We start from the raw sequence: 21,255 nt of genomic DNA on the forward strand, positions 1-21,255 counted from the left end.
CACGTCTAAACCGAATTTTGACCAAAAGGAGAGCGCAAAAAATATTTATCCCTTCTCAGAAGTCAAAAATCCACGTCAAAAGCAATCAAATCGTGTCGGATCCGCCGCAGTAGGAACGCTCGAATTAATAACGATATATTTGTGATTAGAAAAAAATACACATAAAGTATTTTTTTATATATGTACATACTAGGTAATATAAAAATATTTTTTCGGGATTCTAACCCTTTGGGGTGTGGCTTCGTAGCCAGTAAGACGCATGTGGAACTAGTAAGAATTTATTCGTTAAAATTACATATATTGAGTTATTATTTATGGACGTGATGTTTTCTCCGAACAGTAGTAGAGAAGCTGGTGGAGGGATGATGTCAGTGAAAGATCCGCAGGGTTTTGATTGGTGTTGATCCCTCGATCTGTAAAGCGGAGGTTGATCCCTCTCTGTTGCGGTGCTTCTATGTTGGAGTCCCTCTCAATATGTAAGCATCAATGACCGTATGTTCACGTGCATAAGCTTTATGTAATCAAGGCTGCAAAGCTTGCTGACTAATTACAATCATGCAGCGATCATCCAGTCAATCGTTGCACTCGCTTCTTAGAACAACAAAATATCTATACGCCTTTAGAAAGTGACATTTGCTCGATGGACATATCCGAGGTCGATTTGTGCAACGGGTTGTGGCCTTTCTGTGCTTTTTGTCTCTCGGTTATATATTTTATCCCGTAACCGTTTCGTAACAAAAAAATATTCATTCAATATACCGGAGAATCTATGTTTGTTATTTATGAGAAATGCTTTTTTTCTAGTCGTAACGAGGCCTTTGTGTGGTCTCATCCTTTACACCATTGTCTAATTTATCTTTATTGAGATTCGCCACACTCAATAAAATAAATTTTGTGGCGCTTTTTTATCATTCAAAAAAGAAGATTATGTTGCGCCTGGGGCCTCCCAAGTGCTTAATCCGCCACTGGGTGTTTGCTTATGACATAATAATTTTCCATCAACATGAGGATTGACAACTGATACATAGTGCTAGTGTAGTGTTCTATCACTGAGTGAACATATTTTTTTAAACTTAAAGCTTGTATTTAAAGCGCTTTGTTTTCCTCCTTAATAAAAAACCATAAGCTATTCAATAAGTTAAAAAACAAATCGTCAAGGTTAATCCTATAAAAACGAATCGCAGTGACCCAAACGCCGACTTGCATAAACAATTTCATTGTTATGGCCATCAGGTGTTTTCCATTATATTGTACTGTTATACCCAGCGATTCGCCAAACGAGAATATACCATACGATAAACGAAATGGTTTTCTGTTAACGATCCATTGCTTATTTATATGCACTGGCTGGCAAACTCTGCTTTAACGCTTAGTTTCCGCGTTTAGCTTCCAAAGCTCAAAACTAATTGAAACGTGCATATTGCGCTATAGGTTGGATGGATATTTAGGTCGATTCACATTCCATCCCAATATAATGATACAATATCATCATCAATTTGTACAACGGTATCAACACAAGACGTCTGCGTGCTAGCGTCGCTTTAAAGCAAACAAACAATGTGTGAATAGGTGCACAGCTCTTGGCCATTTGCCAGATGATGGAAATAATCTGATTTCAAGTATCGTACCGTGTTATTTTTTATATCTACTAAGAATTGTACTATTTACTCTATATTTGAATTAATAATGGCTGATGTAAATGCGTAAAAAAATACTTCCAACAGCGCAGAGTTCATAAATGTATAAAATAACAAATTGTGTACAGTAATTAACATCTAATCGAAAATTAATTGCGCATGTTAATAAATACAGGACATTAATCATTCGATCTTGAAAGAATCACACTTCATATTGATTTGACCTAATAATAAGTCTTTTGTCATAAAGATAAGATAATCTGTCTTATCTGTCTAATTGAGCGCATATTTTTTTGCCAAGATACTAAGAAAATCATTTAATATTTAAAGTTTATGATTGCTTCTGATGGGTTGTACTTTTTTCTGGTAATGTATAGCCAACAATTGATCGCTAGCATATTTTACCGCCTATAAGCAATGAGGTATGTTTGGTCAAATCATAAAAAGTTATTTTTTATTTGAATCTATTCCTTAACCAATTGATTAATAAGTTATTTTTTCAACATATCATAAGCTTTTTTATTTACGTCTTATTTTCATCAACTTATGATTAATTCATTTACTTATACATATATTAAAGTTAATTTTGTTTTATTGATGAAATAAATTTAGTTGTTCTCAACGATTTATTTAATTACCGTAACCAAGGATGATCATCCGTAATAATAAGGATGAATTAGACAATAGAATGTAAAGAATGGGACTAAACAGAAGCCTTCGTTACGTCTAGAAAAAAAATCCACATAAATTAGACGCAATTATTTTCCGATGCATTGAAAGAATATTTCTTTGTTGCGAAACGATCACGGTAATCAATACATTACTGGAAGACAAAAGGCATCGTAAATCTATAATATTCCCGTTGTACAATTCGACCTGGGGAAAATGTCCATTAAGCAAATGTCACTTTCTAGAGACCAGATGGTCGCTCCATCTGCGCTTAATACTTAAAACTGGTCTCCAATAAGAAGAGGGTAGACTCCTGCAGCAGATATAAACTTACATCCACTACACTGTTGCTGCCACAACTACAAGACCTCTGAGCATCTTCCACTGACATCATCCCTCCGCCAGCTTATCCAGTACCGCTCGTAGAATAACAATCGCGCCCATCAATTTTGTCGCAATATATAATATTAACTAATAAATTATTACTAGTTTCCAACGGCGTCAATTTGGTTGCGAAATCACACTCCTTGTGGTTAGTAAACCTTAAAGTGGTGACTCCGACGCGATGTGAACACGCAACCTTCTGATTAACCTTGAATCTTATTTTTCTTTAATATATTATATTTATTGATAAAGCAAATTCAGTGGTTTTCAATATGTTATTACAAACTTTTTTTATAAAAAAAAGTCGATTCGACTAGTGATAAAGCGTTTTAAACGTGGATTCATTCGATTTAGAATGGATTAATATTATCCGTCTGAGAGGAGATTTATTTATTTAAATTAAATTAAAACCATCGTAACCTAAAAGGTCACGGTGGCATTAAAACAATAACTGTATTATTTCAATACACCAAAAATATGTATGTATATATATAAAATTAAAATAATACATAAAAAAGAGCAAACACAAAAATCATAGAATCTAAAAATGATATGATAGGAACGGACCAGCTCCTCGTAGCTGACATTAAACAGGTTAATGTGCAATGCCGCCGTATTATTAGCGTCATTTGTTCTTACTCTGGGTTTCGCATAGATTTAAAAATATTTTAATTACTTCAAATTAAAGTGATTTATATTGCACAAGTAGATTTTGGTTGAAATAAGATAGAGAGCCCCTAATTATGGGAACTCTTAATAATATAACCCTGAAAAACTATTCATGGCAAAGCATTTTGCGAATTATCTATCCCAATAAATTTGGACGTATAGCTAGTATATTTTACAATATCGCATGGCAACAACACAACATATCCATCAGATCCAAATTTGCGAAGTATCACGCAAAAAAATAATATAAATATTTGCCAATCGTTTGTCTGCATTTGCTCAAGTATCTACGCTTCGAGCCAATTACAAGATGCGTCTTTTAAACATATGGCGGCATTCATTCATGCTATTCGTATTTTTTAATAGTAAATGACGTCAGTAAAATAATGGACGCCTGCATGTCAAATGTCAAAGTATAGCCATAGCAACTGCACTGTTGCGCAGCGCTTAAATGTATTATTATAGTGAACATAATGTATGAACTAATTGATTCATTAATCAGTGGCCAAAAAAATGATTATGATGAATCTATTTTCACACCACTATAATATGATGCTTATTTGTTAATGAAGGCATACACGCTAATTACTTAATTTTTAAAAATAAACCTACTAAAAATATGTTGAATGTTCTTAAAATAATAGTTTAACTCTAATTCAGTAGTTTGTATTAAATAGTTTCAGTTAAAAATAAAGTCAAGTGAATATGAGATCACCCAGAATAAGAGATCGCCGGTGTCCATTTACGAACGACGACATGAATGCCGCTAGGACGCGGGTGTCCGTTTCTATTTTATTTATTTTTTCTTAAATTATGAAATATTTTTTTTTCTATACTTTATGTGTATTTTTCTATATTATATATGTTGTATTGTTTTTTGACCATTGTGACGCATTGGAGTAACTTATTAAATCCAAATTTTTTTAATTAAATTTTATTAAAAAAATATATTAATTATCGCGTTCAAGATATCTATGCAGTTTGTCACGCCCGAGCGATATAAATGTACTCATTTAAACGCGTGGTTAAGATTAATTATATTATTGTCACGCTCTAAACAAAGATCATTGTTCTTATTCATACGCGTGAAACCGTAAAGCCCAGCAGATAGTATGCCAATTTTTGGTTTGCTACCCTATAAACACACACGTGGCGTAGAGTCGTACCTAAGCGGGCGGGAATAAACCTAATTGGCCAAAATAAACCCGATCACCATTAGTTGAAGCCGTTTGCATCGATTATGCTTGCATAAATTTTGAATTAAACTTTTTACAACGTAAAAAATTTAATTATAAAATATAATAAAATTGTAAATTAGAAAATATTATGGATTAAAAAAAAATAGTTTTTTTCATGTTGTACAATTTTTAATTTTATAAAAATATCATCAATTGCAGTATATAATCAAAGTCAGTGCTGTCCAACTTTCATTTTTTTTTTTACAAACATTTCGAGGGCCAAAAAGTATTTTACTGAAGCTGTGAAAATTAACTTTGAAAAAATGAGCTAAAATAAAATGTCACTTCAGATATTTTTGTTTGTTATATTTCATGCCTGGATAAATTTCATTTTAAAAACATGAATTTGTTCGCGGATCGCCAGTTAGAAGGCGCTGATCTAAGTAATTATAGTAAGTTATTGGTTGTAAAAATTTTAAATACAATATTTTATATTTAGGTGGTGAAAATGCTTATTTTGACATTATACTAAAATATAAGTAGGCTTCAAGTAATTATATACGTATAGAAGCAACACTGTATAGCACACAACTCTTGTAAATATTTAATCGCATTTATAAATCGATATATAAGAAAAAACACGCAGACAAAATACACGTCACCAAACGCTATGTGCTTATACACGTCATCCCATCGCCACTGAAGCCTCTCGCTTGCCCTAACGCTTATGACGTCATGACAAAACTACGGCTGAGCTATTAAGCCGCTATATAGATGGTGTTATTAAATTACGACATTTACGTTTAGATATGGCACTTTATTTGTATAATATTTCAATACTATTTTATGCAGTTTTTATTGTATTATCGAATGTAAATAATTTAACTACTTTAGAAATTAATGAGTCTGAAAGACAACTTTGTAATATAAATACATATTCTGTATTTTTTTTTTCGATTAATTTTATGGAAAAGCCTAAGCAACGTCGAAGACTTTGTGCTCCTTATTTTGCCATTATGATACCGTGCTTAAAATTTTAATCGCGTCTTAAGTTTGAGTTTTCAGAAGCGTGAGATGCGTAAGAACTGCTTAGGAATTCAGAAAATGTTTAAATTAAACAAAGCTTATTTTATCCTCCTTACAAGATTAAACCATAAAATTTATATTAAAATGGATAAACAAACCTAAAATTGTATATGTATGTTGCTTAATTCACATATGTTATTTAAATAACAAAAATAACAACACGCTAAAGACAAATTAATGAAAGGTTTAATTTTACATAAATTAAAATATTAATTTTAAAAAAATGTTATTTGTGAAATAATGTAAAAATTGATATAAGCAATTTTATTAAAAATATGGCATATGCTAAAAAACTAAGTACAGAAGTATAATACACAGTAATATAATAAAAACTGATAAACCATCATGTCAGGTTTCCCCAATGCGTCATAATGACCTATAAAATTGTTTAAATATTTAACACACATACATACATATGATTCTAGGAAAGTACACCGACAGTAAATTCGTCCAATGAAAAATTCACCGATCTCAACGGAAAGTTCACCGATTCTACATTAGAGAGTTCATGGTTATTTGGAAAAAGTTTTTTTTTACTTAAATAATAAATGTTAAATAATTCATAATTATAATAACGATTAATAATATGATTATATAATAATATATAATATCAGCTATTTAAGGTTTTTTATTTTTTTTTGTTTATAATTATTATTATATTTAGTTGTTTATTAAATTAAATTTTTATTATTATAATATATCTTTACAAATTATTTTTCTTAGAGATATATGAGCTAAGGTATTAAATACGTTAACTGATGTTTAATTGTTTTTATGAATAAATCACCGGCAATCAACTGTACATCGGCAATCAGTAAACTTTCCATTCGACAAATTAACCAGTCGGTGAATTTCCTGATATCCATGCATATGTAAGTTTGGTGATTTTTCCAGATAGGGTTATTATTCCGGACACAAATTTTGCGAAGTGAACTTTACGGACACTCATTATACCATACAGTATTTTTTACATACATACATACCATACAGTTCCGGACAAGATTTTTGCGGACACTGATTATTTCGGACATGATTATTCCGGACAAAAATATATTTTAATAATTTATTAAAAAAAATTAAGAACAACGTTTGGATTTTTAAATTTTTAACTACCAATACTGGACATATTTTTACTTCCGGAAAAATTAAATTAAATTTGTCCGGAATAATCCATGTCCGAAATAATAAGTGTCCGCAAAAAACCTGTCCGCAAAAAATCCTGTCCGGAAAAATCAGTGTCCGAAAAGTTCCTGTCCGGAAAAATTCGTGTCCGGAAAAATCCAAGCACCACATATAGTATACATACAATTTTTAGAGGTTCAAGAGAAAATACATTCTTGATGTCTATTTTCGATCATTTGAGACTTACTCTTTGATGTTTGAGCAACTAAGGATCTGTCATGATCACAAATTCAAAGAAATTAATTCGTGATCATAACAGGCTTGTCATTGTTGACAGGCTAATGACGGGCAGCCCAACAAAAACAATATACACCATCTTTTTTATGCGCACCTAATGCGAAAAGAGAGTCCTTTTTACTCGCGTCAAACATGTTTGAATTTTTTTGGCGGAACACCAGTGTTCCGCGGAACATAGTTTACCAAACCCTGCTCTAAAGGATAGACTAATGTTATAATGTGTTAAAATGTGTCAGCTGTGTCGGTGAAACCTAACCTAAAAGTGTTCACAATTCGGCGATATAGCGCAACACGTGAAAGTAGACAATGTCCAGCTGGCACGCCAGTATCACCAGTATGGCGCCCGTCCAAAATTCGAAATTGTTAACCGGCGAAGGGGCGCGCGCCCCCGTGCAGTATATGCGCACCCACGAGTCCATTATCCGATATCTGATCGCGAACTGATCATGTTTGACTTTGTTTCGTCCGCGCCCGTGACACTTTCATCATCCATAACACTTGGCAGCGGTGAAAAGAAACAGCGCTCATTCATTACGGGGTGACCTCGCAGGGACAAAAGCGTCCAAATAAACCGACGCCCGATGAACTAGGCATAGACATTGACTGCCATAACGGACAGAGTTGAACCGTTGCCCACTCAGCGTGGCTAGGACACCCATCAATCATTCGGCGTAAAGCCTGTGACGTCTATTAACTCGGAAAATCCCTAGGCGAACGTTAATGTGAAACACGCGGGATTGGTGAAACGGCAAGTGCAAAGCTATTAAACCAACGGTTGGACTCTTATGGGCCGTGGGAGTTTATCGAATGATTTAATAGCTGTGGACATGATTATACTGGAAATGTAACTGGATATTTTCCACTTACAGGTCTTAAAGTGCATATATCTTCTTCTTTCTATACTATACGTCTGTATTAATCTAGTGCAGAAGTTGGCAACTTGACAACCTCGCGATTTCAACTCCAAACGTTCTTTGTTCAGGATGAATCTGGACTGATGATTTACATTTTTTATCTATAATTTTGATGTAAGTGTTAAAAAAGCTCTTATCATTTGACCAATTTACATTTAAGTAAAAATGCCTTTGTTTCATTGCGAACGGTCCTCTGACTTATTGAATATATGTAACATTTCTTAGAGCCAATTATCTTCGGTGCTCTAGCGGTTCTCAAATATGAAATATGCGTCCCTTTCTCAAGATAAAAGATCCATTCTTATGCTTGCACTACACTCTCCGGAAGTTATCCGAACCGAAGTTCAACTGAAGTCGGCCGAGGTCGCCGACTTTCGAGTAGTGGCCACAATGCCACAAATTTCTTATGCCGTCCGGACGGCGGCCGTGAACGACGTCCGCACGGCGGCTGCATATTTGCGCGCGATCGAAGAAAGTGCCAAATAATCGCAATTTTTAAATTGTCATATTATTAAAATTACGCTACTGATAATTATAAAAATGTGTGTGGTTCGGTCGTAAATATTCAATTTACGCAAAATCTTTGTCAGCTTTTGCAAAATGCCATAAGGCATAAAAATGATACTTCAGAATACGAACACCACATCTGTGACTATCCTAGAATTTGTCGCTATCGATTCTAAATAAGAATTCGTTATGGTGTGACATTTATATAAGCCGATCTAGGAAAATACATAAAGATATACGAAACGATTTTTTAACAAAATCAAGTACCACTAATTATTTTTTAATTATTTAATTTTAGATGAAAAAAATATAATAACGATATCTGTTAGAAGAATATACTATCAAAAATATAATTAATCCCTTTTGGTGCCCTAAAATATTCAAAGATGTCAGTAAGTCTGTTGAAGTCCCCGATAAGCATGTGGTATTATAACTTGCCCACGTGACCACGATGCAGCGCTCGACATGCGTATTAACCATAGGACGCCTACGCGCATACTGAAATTGAAGCGAGTTACTCGTTCTATCTCAGTTTGCGAAATACCATATCATTATCTCTCTCACTCTCGTCACTTAACACGCGAGAGAGCGAAAGGGGACGTATCTCACCGCTCGCGTTCGATAAAGCAGCTGTAAATGCAATATAAATAAATAATAACAAAAAAAAATAGGAAAAAATACGTAAAATACCTCACTCTCAGGTATATACTAACAATTTAACAACTGTGTTTAAATAAACTTACTACCCAAAGGGAATCTCTCAATTCAAGGAACGATTCCAGTTGTAACACATTGATTTTACCAAATTTACAAAATTATCTGAAGGGGGTCTCACATAATTGCCCAGTAGAAAATGTGCTTTACAGACAGAATAACACGTTGTATATGAAACACCCAAAAATTTAAAGAGCAACTAAATTTACAATGGGCACGCAGACTTTCGGAAAGCATCACTGTAACTAAAACTACTTAACAGTATTTTTTTTATGATTTTCGACAAATGCCTTAAAAACAATATGCAATAGTATTGGTAAACTCATCTTTTGTAATCATCTAGAAGCGACAACAATGATTTAGCATATAAAGAGGCACCCGGAAGATATACTTTTGCTTTGAATATAAACATTGCTCTAAAATATATTTCTTTATTCGCTGATGGCTTAATATGTACTATGTGTTTAATCCAAGAATCAATTTGATTCCAAGTACACCATGATAATAAATAAGTCACAAATTGACTTGTGAGCGGAATGCTTCTCTCTTGGTATATAAACCTTAATATATCCAAGAGTTAGATTACTCTCTTAAGTATCTGGCTTAAATTTAGGTACAACGAGAAATCTGCCTTAAAAATAGTTACGCTTGTCTTAAAATCATACACAGAGTAAAACTTAAAAGATACATTACACAATACGACATCTTGAAATGAAGCTTTATGAGCACTTTCATTTGGCGAGAGGATATTTCAAAATATCGATAAGCTTAAAAGCTCTATCTTTAAATGAGACAAAGACAATTTCTGGAAGTGCTTTTTGAAGTACGTAGAATTTATATACATCCAATTTATATCAATTAAGATCGACGTAACGCACGCGATATATGCGAACGCAAAAGCATGACGTCAACGTTTATAGCAATTTGAACGCCTATCGATTGACCTAACGCCACACGTGATATAGAAAATGATCCATGGGGATCACTCGGCAACATCGTTGTATACTTTTCAAGCGATGACTTAATTGAACTCAATTCTCGAGACGGTTTGCGCAAACAATGTCCAATCGTGGAAAATAAAGTACTGAGACATGGACAGTGAATTAGGACGATTTTTAATGAGGTATTTCGAGGCAAAAATTTTTTGATGAGACATGGAAACTTTCAGTGAGTCGCTTGGAAAGTTTGGGTGGAATCGTGACTCATTGGTATAGTTAAGAGATGTAATGAGATGTAGGATTTCCTCTATATAACTAAGTAGTTGAAAAATAATGAAATAATATATGCATCATAGCAATGAAATGAATACGTATTTTTATTAAGAATAATTGGGTTGTTTATTGTGAAATGTCTGTGCACCTTTAATTTGTTTGAAAATGCGAGACAATGAGACGCTTCTTCTAAACAATAAATAAAAGCATTTACGCCATCGAAAAATGTTTGTGAATAGAATGTCTATTGGCGGTGTCTACTATGACTGAAATTCACAGAATTCGTTCGTTACACGAAACAATCTGTTGGAAAGGCCCACTTTTTTTTATCATTTAATGCATATCTCATAAAATTACTTGTTTTTTCAAGACGCGAAGATTTTATTTCAATCAAATTAATAACTCTCAAATCCGTACAAAACAAAAGCCGATACGGATCCGATCTTTCTATATATCAAATCCGTTCCAAACATTATTAGCTATTGTATTAATTTACAAAAAAATCGATAAAATCATGTATTTAAAATATTCCATCAATGTTTCTAAATGATCCTAATTTAGGTGATTTTAAAAAGCTGAAATGACGTCTCAGATCTAAAAGTATGTAGTAATAAATTAAGCAATTTCTTTTTGACTGATCAAAATAATGATTATTTAAAATTATTATTAGTAAGCAATAAATATTTTTTAATTAAATAATACTTTCCAAGCAATAATTGATTTTTTGTACTAGGTAATTATTTAAATAAATTAATGAGGAAAAAATTACAAATATATTCGAATATTTGAATATTTGAAAACAACGAATAATTGAGAACCATATTTCCATGGGACTCATTTTCAAGGCCAACGTCTTACATTTATCTGACTAATAGTACATTCGCCAAATTTAAAATTGATATTTCTCACGGGCTGCGCCGCATTGTGTTTCAGTTTGAACCCGCATAAAAAAGGGTTACATAAATATTTTGTCAACATTATAATACATAAGAGCCAAAAATAGTACTGCAAATAAGATAAATAACACAAAGCCTTTCGTGAAATAAATAAAAAAGGTTATTAACTACGAAGGTAGTTGTTTCAATGACAAGAAAATGTATTGATATATTTTATGTTTTATGAATATGTGGAAGAATTAGTAGGAAAAAGTCCATGAGAGTTAGTAACGATGCATATGATACAGCGTTTCCAAAAAAATGTTCCGCGGAACATTTATTTAAAAATATGTTTTGAGCCAATTTATTAAAATTATTATAAGTCTAAGATCTGACTGTTTTTTTTACATAGTTTGATTAAATATAAATTTAAAGTTGCCCATATATTTTTAAATAAAAACAAGAACTTCAACACACGGACGGGCAAGGACTATTGCTGACACATATATGATTCAAAACCTAATATAAAATATGGATACAGAAGAATAAACGCGTTTTTTAGCAGTCATCATATTCACTTACTTTAAATTATTACAGACTAAACAGCAAAATATACAATTTCTAAGACTGATAATGAAAATGCAACAGATGCATTTTTAATGTTGAAGCATACAGTATTATAATTGTATTCTAAAATGTATGAAAAACGACGATACATATGATCGCATGCCGCGTGAAGAGTGGTCTGATATAAGCAATTTAATTTATTTTTCCACCAGATTAGAAATGGATGATTTTACTTACCCTTACAGTATACCTCGTAGGATAAGTTTGAGAAACCATGATATAAATTTAACTAACAAGTTTATTATTATTATTAAGAGAACTGATTACACACTGTTTTATATAATGCAATTATATTTTATAAGAACAAACTATGGTAATACCTATAAAGCGAGACTTCGTTAAGGTCGTGCTATATATCGTGACTCTTTTCTTCACACACATGACATACAGGAAATATAGAAAGTGTCTAGTAGTACAAGGGCGTCCTGCGGAAGTAATCGCATAGGTCGTTCTCCAAGTCTAGGGCATTCATCCATGTACCGGTCGAACCAGTCGCCATTACAAAAATCCAAAACAATCCATAATAATACCATTAAGCGCGCGTCATTTGGCCAAGGTTGCCAAAGTTCGTTTCTTTCGTCATTAGACCAGTTCTGAAATCGCAGCTTATAGTCCACGAGTATGGATTAGTAATTATGCAGTATAAACATATGTCGCTATAGGCAGTTCCGATCTTGGGTTGTGTCGTTGCGCCACTGCAGGTGAACTAGATAATCCACACAGAGTTAATCGGGTCTGAGCTGTAAAATCGGATCACGGTCACGGTAATGCTTTCAGCGACTCTTCATAACTCGGCAAAGCCATCCCAACGTCTATTACAGCGGTAATGGAATTAAAAATGGTCGGGGGAATAATCGATAAGTCCCTATTTGCGTGTCGTTGCGGATTTCGTGGACACAATGACCATACGCTAGCCAGCCGTGCTGTCTGCATGGTTAATCGATTTTGTTGTGAAAATCTAGTTCTGCGAAAGCAAAACAACGAAACAAAGAGCGGACGGCTCAGAAAGTATGGTTGACTGGTTCAAGACAATGAAATAAGTACGGTATTACACAAATATTTAGTAAATGAGTATTTAAGATCAGTGGCAAAAAAAAACATTTAAAAAACGAATATTTCATTTAAATTTCTATTATAGAACATTTTTAATTTTGTCTCTAGGGTTTTTCAACTGAATTTTCAATCGTTATTTTTTTTTGCTTTGCCACCATTTAAAAAAAAGATCTAAATATATTTAAGCTGATGACACATACATCATTTATCAAAAATAAAAGTGGATGAATATCCATAAATCTATGTATTTTAGAATATCGTTGATAAACAAATAACTATCAATCGTACCTGATAAATTTTCATTTTTTCTACAGATCGCAATATAAACTTATGCTGTTGCATATTTTTTTACAACTGTCAAGTTCGAGAATTGGCATTACATAAGCAGTATAGTATAATGGTAATTTTAATAACCGTTCATGATCGATAATTTATAGTTTCAGTCGAGGTGATTATGTTTTATGTTTATATTATTTTATGTCTGTAAAAAATCACTTTTAAGTTTCACAGACACACAGACGAGTGTCAACAGTAAACAACCAATATTCACTTTATGAGAGCATTTGAGAGCCAAACCCAGTGACATGAAATCATGAAATAGTCGTTTCAAAAATGACCGAGAAAGTCTAATATGGTAAATGTAGAATAATAAATAGGTAAATTAAAAGTGAAGTATGAATTTGTTAAGAACTTTCACTTATGACTAGAAGGAAAACCTTTTTAAAAATAAACATGGCTAAGACATACACCTATAATTAAAATATTATTTTTAATCTTACCTCTTCAACAGTGCACGCCTGAAACAGATAGCAGTATAAGAGGTGCTCCTTTCCATCCTTGACCAAGTATAAGAATTCTGTTGGATTGCTTTGGACTTGGGTGAACCTAAAGATCGAATTAAAAATCAGATTAATAACAAGGTCTTTCAAACTCTACGCGTATGTTAAATAAACACAAGTTGCTTGTTGGTAGAGGTCGTTAAAACCCTTTCAAAACCTTGGCATACAAACATATGCTTTATATATCCATTAAAAAAAATCTCTCACTTCCGAACTATCACCAACAATATTTCGATCGATAATAGCACCTCTTTTCCCTTCTGTCCCCATTTTATAGGCTTTGTCGCCCTCGTTTGGCATAATTTCCGCAACATTATGCGCATAAACAAGCATTTGCATAAAAACAAACAACCCTGTCGTTCCGTTTTATTGTATATATTGAGGCAAAATGACTCTTACCTCATAATATTTTGGAGTTTGTGCGAAAACTGGAGCTCAAAGTTGACGTCGTAGGCTTGGAGATTTCCACATTCTACTCCCAGACACAGCTGCAAATTCAATAAGGCAATTAATCAAAGATACACAGATAGGATACGCATAATGTGCAAATCAAAGTTCGTGTAAAATTGTGTGTATGGTAATAATTAAAAAGACGATGTTTGTATACTTTGCTTTGAGTCGCAGTAGACAATTGTATGCGAATGGAAAAAAATTAGAGGAGAGTTAACTTTGGACTCGAAGCATGAAACGTGTTTACTTGGTGTTAATGATAGGCGCTTATGGGTTTTGTTATTGAAATAAATGGAACTGATTTGTAAATTTTGCATAAACATAAACCTTAAGCTTAAAATGTTTTGAGCCGTTAAATTTTAGATAACTTGAATTATGATAATATGTAAAAACAAGACCTTGAAGAAAAAACTAAAAAAAGTTTACGTGTTATATGAGTTCATAATATTCGTGAAAAAAGTTGTATTGTTATTTCAAATAAAACTTAAGTTCAAGGCTAATGAATAGAAAAACTTAATTTGGCTAATGCTCAATAATAATGAGCTTACAAAATTATTTAATGTACTTAATGGTTTTACATTGCTTTCTACGAGAGCACCTAGAAAATATTAATGTTTTAAATAAAAGAGGCAGTGGAAAATTCTCGACTATAAAATATATATGTAGCGTCTTTTAAGCTAACCTGGACGAAGCGGGGTATGTTAGTACCCCATATTCTATGTTTTTTGCAAAAATTTAAAGTTACTAACTTTATCAAATTTATATTTTATGTTTTATGTTTATTTGATCATAAAAAAGATTAAATTCGTTATTTCTGTTAAAATCTGTCTTCTAACATTCTCGAGTATATTTTACAAATCATGTTTTTAATAAATATAGCCAAATTTAAAAATATATTGTGGTTTTTTAAAGAGAAAGAAGCGACATTAAAAATAAAAAATATGAATTATATAATGCAAAAACAATAATCGATTTTTTTTTTTTAAAATAGCAGTTCTAGTTTTTAAATATTTATGTGTCTAAAAAATGTAGCGATTCTGTAATAAGCGATGGTCGTATTAATTAGTGTTATATTTATAATGCAATTTTATTGTGTGAAAAGGCCAATTTTTGGTATTAAATTATATTTTTAATAAAAATATTGTTTGTTTAATTTATTTATTTTAAAGCTAAAGACAGTAATGTAATAAAAAACGTGTATATTACATGTAAAAACAACTATGAAATTTTCTTTAATAAAAGAGACAGTGGCAAAATTCGCTGCTATACAATAATCTAGCGTTTTTACGCTAGCCTGGACGAAGCGGTGTACGTTAGTACCCCATATTTTATGTTTTTTGTCATACATTTAAAATACCAACTATGATTAATGTATTTTTTCATTAAAATGGTACACATGCATTTTGTAATTTATTAAGTTAATTTTGGATACAAATAATAATTGAAAATCGATATTTATGTTACAATTACTATAATAATATTTATTTTTTAAATTATGTTTTTAATAAATAATGTTGAATATATTGTGTGTTCTGTTAAGAGAAAAAGAAACGACATTAAAGATAAAATTATTTTGAATTGTGTAATTTAAAGTTTTCTTCAAATAAAATTAGAGTTTTTAGTTTTTAAATATCCATTTTGATATATTTTTATGCGACATATATTAAGTTATAATGAAAAAAAGTAGCGATTCTTTAAAAATCAAGGGTCAGTATTAATGAGAATTGTGTAGCATTTGTAACGCAAAAGCAGCTGTGGTATTTTATTGAAAAATACAGTTTTTGTTGAAGAATTATAAAATTTTCAATGCGCGGGCAAAAATGTTATTATAAGTAAAAATAACTTTGTTGTCAAATTTATTTGCTTAAAAGCAAGAAATTGAAAAAGTCAATGCTCAAATTTTCTACCATTTATGTTTTTAAGATATTTTTAAGCTAGCCTGAACGAAGTGGGGTACGTTAGTACCCCATATTTTATGTTTTTGTCATATCTTTTAAATTAATAACTTTATTTAATGTATAATTTGAATAAAATATCACACATACATATTTTAAATAATTCAGGTGATTCTGCTCACATATAATAATTTAAAATCGATATTTGTGTAAATTTAAAAATATACATTTTTGTGTATGTTTTGTAAATCATGTTTTAATCAAAATAGCTATATTGCAAGGGCATTGTTAATAATAAAAGGGCACATTTGTTAATATAATGAGAAAAGTGTGCGGCAAATGAATCATTATAATAAATTAACATTTGTAATGGAAGAAGAAAGTAACTGAATTATTTTATTTAAATATAGCTCTTAATAATAAAAATATTTTATTTATTCTTTAAATAGCCAAAATAATTTTGTCAAATGTTTCGAAAAAAAAATATCTGTTAAAATTTATTTTTTTGTCAAGACAATCAAAAAGTCTAAGGAGTATGGCCTATGAGACAGGGATATTATTATCCCAAATTCACGATTATTAAAGTAAAAATGCGCTATATTATACGATGTACAAATATTTAAAGAAATACGAATTGCCAACAAGTATTTACCTTTATCTAATGATCCATTAAAAATACTTCAGTATTTATTATTCTATGTGTAGAAAGCAAAACGGGAAGCCAATACGCTGTATACTTTCAATTCAATAACGAGTGTATTTTAAATATTCTATATAAAAAAAGCAAACACATTTACAATTTAATTAGAGTTATTAACTACCAGTAGTTCCAGGTTGATGAGAAAATAATTGATTTATTGATTTAGCCTTATTTGTCGAATATATTCAGTGACCTTCTATTTTTTTACTATTAAAATATCATACAATAGAGAACATTTCAGAGCCAAAAAGGAATAAAAACATGTCACAAACTATTACACAGCATATAATATAAAATCACATTATAATATTTTTTCTGTATAAAGAAAAAACCGTGTAATTCGAATATATGATTTGTAAATTAGCATATAAATAACCGGCTAAACGTGATTTTTTTTTACATATATATAATTGCTAATACATACCTTCTCTCTGGTGCCTCTTCTTCTGATCTCCAACAAAACCCACGGCAGCATGGCAGAAGAAAATCTTCTGTCCATAGCCGTGTATCCTAAATAGTCCACAGAGAGCAGCTTGGTCTTCATCTTGGAAGTAGCAATGTTGATCGTGTGTTTTTATACAATTTTTTTAATAATTTGTTCTGGTTCTCTTCTCTAAACAATCACATTATTGTTGTGATGAATAGCAGATGGCTCGTAGTAGATAATGCGCGAAATCTGTAAAGCAGGAAAACATATAATGTTTCGTGAAATATGCTAATAACACACACAAATATAACGCTTCGATTCCATCAATTCGCACGTTTATGGAAACGATTAACCACAAACATTATTTTATTTGAATAGTTAATTCTATAAACTTGGCAATAATGCGCAATAACTTGAAATGACAGTTTGGACATTTTGATAAAAAAAATATTACCATCTTTGTTATTATTTATAGTAAGAAAATGTTTTCTAAATACAACCATTTGTTATTTCTGCATTCATTTTAAGTAATAACATTATCTTTCGATTAAATCAAAGGTGAAACATTTGCGTTCTAAAAAAGTATAATTTATGGCTTATCTTAATTGCTGTATTAGGTAATGTTATGAAAATTGTTTCAAGAGAAATCAAGTCGATCTAAAGAGCTGGAAGACTGACCTTTCGCGTTTTGTTTAACGATTGTCGTTAAAAGCAACGTGCAAATAATTTTGCAATTCAATTGAAGACAAAAAACAATAAAAGCAAACTGCGACAGATAAGAAAACGAATATATAATTAGCAACAACAAACGCTATTGTGTGTATATATTTTTTGTATTAAAACATATAAACACGTTTTTTATGGATTGACGTATAAGAAGGATTATAGCTTTAACATAACAATATATTTAATTGCATATTTATGATTAGATCATATAATCCAGAATATTATTTATTATTACAAAAAGAAGCGAAAAATAGTTACAAGCTTGTACAGAAAGAATATAACTATAATGGTAAAAGATATGCAGCGAATAATGGAATAAGAAAGGGCACCAAAAAATCACTAAGTAACTAGAGAAATTTTTAGGTAATAAAAAATTGTACATTGTACTGAGAGGCAAATGTTTTTTCTGCGCAGCATTATATATTTTTAATTAATTATTAACTAAACATATTTAAAATATATAATAAATTAAGAATATTTAAAGTCCATAATAAAATAAAAATTATTTTTAAAGGTTGAAAAAAATATTTTTAATAAATCTTGAAATTTTATTTTGAAACTTTTAAATTTAAAAAATATTTAAATTAGTGTTATACAATTTTGTATTGTTTCCTTTGAAAGGCGTCAGTAAGAGGGATTTTTGCAACACTATGTGCTTAGTAGTAATGAATAGTACTTATTTTGAAACTTTGCCTCTTTTTGTTGCAAATGTTTTTTCAAGCGAAATTATAAAAATTCTCTAAAAACTAAAACTTTAAATTGCCAACGTTCGCCAAAATTTAAGTACATATTTTTTCTGTATAGAGAAGCTAATACATATCCACATTATTTATATTATATTTTAAATCTATAAACTAAAAAAATATTTTAAAAAACATTTTTTTTAGAATTTGATGATTTTTATACATATTTTGATAAATGTTTTACAATTTAAATCATTAAAATCAATTTCGTTCGTTAAAATCAATTTAGTTCGTTCTCAAGCGCGCCCAAACCTGGGACTTCCCAAATTTGCTTACATGTGACAGTTCTTCTGTCACATCTGGCAAGCGCTTGCTGTGCCCGCTGCACTCGCTGCGAAATATGTTATAATCACGGCACTTTTCTTATAAAGTGACAATTGAAGATGATTCAAGTGATGCAGCATTTGAAATTATAGACAAAACTATAAATTGTAGGTGTGCCAGTAAGTTTTTGGTTATAAATGAATAATATAACACGGTTATTCTAACAAAATTACCATTGACTTTCCAGGATCTAATATTAAAAGACAAACAGTGGTGATTTGGCAATTAAAGGTATACATATCAAAGTTAATTAAGCATATTACAATGCTAGTAATAATGAAAAATCTCGTATTAGTGTAAACAAAAATTTACATTTTACCCACTATATAGTATTGTTTACAGTTAATTTTCAGAAGCAATGATAGATCTAATAACATTTACGTGTGTCTAATAACAATTAACATATGACATATTTCGTCAAATTGAAGAAGATGAAGAGATGCCTATCTAGGTGTTTAATCCTCTACAGTAACTTCCGTCAATTTTGTTCGTCGGTTGTCGTTTAAATTTAATTTATGCATTATATTAGTTGTAATGATGTGTTCAATGCTTAACTCTTGATAAAGGTGTTTTTAATTATTTTTCAGAAGTAATGAGGGAGCAATTTGATGAATTATATAGCCACAACGTAGAATTGGTATATATAAACAAAGAGTGAATCTTTTCATATTGAAGTCACTGTCAGCAAGTATTATCTTTTTATAAAGAACATACTACATACGTTTGATGTAACTGAATATCTTGAATTTGGCTATTCCTAAAAAGGAATGATGACTCAGAACAAAAATTGATTAAAAATAAAAATACATATTTTGCCACATCGGAATTAAAAATAACCCACTCTTAGATATTTTGGCTATTGATTATTCCAGGTATGCAATAACATATTTATAATCATTGTAAAATGTCGTTTATTAGATAACATCCAAGAAACTACACATTTATAAGCTGTCCGTTTACTGAAATATATATAACGTTTCCACTGAGACAGCGCCGATTTGATCGACATTAACTTTCAATCCTCATACATACTAAGGATATATTACAAGTTCACATTTAAAACATTCCTGGTTTATTTGCAATTTGTCAAATCTAACGAATATGTGCATTTTATCATAAGCAATGATAACTTGAATGTATTGTAAAAGGAAAAACTCTCTTTTCGGCCTCGGAGCCTGTCGCCTGGAATTCAAAATTTGACGATTTCATTACGAAGATTGCTTTATGATTGTTTATCTAATTTAATCAATATATTCAGCATTAAATCGGAAGCAATGATAATGTTTATGTATTATAAAAGGAAAAACTCACTTTTTAGCCTCGGAGATCGTCGACAGGAATTCAAAATTTAATAATTTCATTACGAAAACTGTTTTATGATTGCTTATCTAATTTAATCAGCTTCTAATCCTCAACACATTATGTATATATTAAATTTTAATAGTTATAACACATCTAGTTAATTTGCAATCCGATTATTTATATTCAGTCATATGACAAATTAATGAAAATTATTGTCGCGTAGAAAATTTTTATTATTAAATATAATAATTATTTAAAACTGTTGTCATGGTACTGTCGGCCATCTTGTTTTATATTTGAGTGTTTATTTTTCATTGGTCGAAACAACAGAATGCATTACCGGCGCCTCGGAAAGCAATGAAGAAAATTCAATTTTTATTTTTATTATTATTTATTAATATAATTAAATATATTTTCTTGGTTTACGTGTATTATTATACACCATTCATTCAAAGCAATACGATTTACAGAATATAAAATTGAACGGCGAATGTTTCATTTGAATCTCAAATAAATATATAAAGCAACTTTAAAAACATCTCTACTTAAAAGTTTTATGAGAATGTAATGAAATGGATTAGGAGAAAATTAAGTACTTGAATAATATTATCATGGCACAACGCCCAAAAACCACTAGTTGTTACACCCCACTGTGTTTTTCGACCTGTCAAACCCAAACCTAATTTTAAAAAATAATCATTATACCGTTATTATACTCATTTAGGTTAGATTTGGGTTTGAACAGCAAATGGACGTTTCGCAACTGGCAAATTTGAGTGTAGTGCTAACTAACAAGTAACGAAAATTGTTTCAAATCAAAAGTTTTAAAAAAAAAAATTATATAGATTTCTGTAAAGAATATTGTATAAGAAAATAAGTTTTTTATTTATTTTTTTAAAGTTGCGA

The 21,255-nt window shown here is 30.8% G+C and overlaps 2 protein-coding genes and 1 long non-coding RNA gene across 6 annotated transcripts in view; 1 reads left to right on the forward strand and 2 right to left on the reverse strand.

The window, feature by feature from the left end:
* LOC148229146 (uncharacterized) overlaps window positions 1-21,255 on the reverse strand; it is a 148,590-nt gene that overhangs the window by 28,834 nt on the left and 98,501 nt on the right. The window lies entirely within an intron of this gene.
* The window catches only part of plx (PTB_TBC1D1_like and TBC domain-containing protein plx), a 45,033-nt gene that overhangs the window by 21,300 nt on the left and 2,478 nt on the right, over window positions 1-21,255 (reverse strand). The window contains exons 2-4 of the mRNA XM_088198400.1: window positions 17,252-17,503; window positions 14,182-14,270; window positions 13,723-13,828 (exon numbers count right to left, since the gene is read on the reverse strand). Of these exons, the coding sequence (XP_088054526.1) occupies window positions 13,723-13,828; window positions 14,182-14,270; window positions 17,252-17,371 (315 nt within the window). The 5' untranslated portion in view covers window positions 17,372-17,503. The remainder of the gene's footprint in view (window positions 1-13,722; window positions 13,829-14,181; window positions 14,271-17,251; window positions 17,504-21,255) is intronic.
* hoe1 (OCA2 melanosomal transmembrane protein hoepel1) overlaps window positions 1-21,255 on the forward strand; it is a 95,028-nt gene that overhangs the window by 7,941 nt on the left and 65,832 nt on the right. The window lies entirely within an intron of this gene.

Source organism: Plectrocnemia conspersa, unplaced genomic scaffold (assembly GCF_051122295.1).
Source record: "Plectrocnemia conspersa isolate PC_06_02 unplaced genomic scaffold, ASM5112229v1 ptg000011l, whole genome shotgun sequence".
NCBI classification, from domain to species: domain Eukaryota; kingdom Metazoa; phylum Arthropoda; class Insecta; order Trichoptera; family Polycentropodidae; genus Plectrocnemia; species Plectrocnemia conspersa.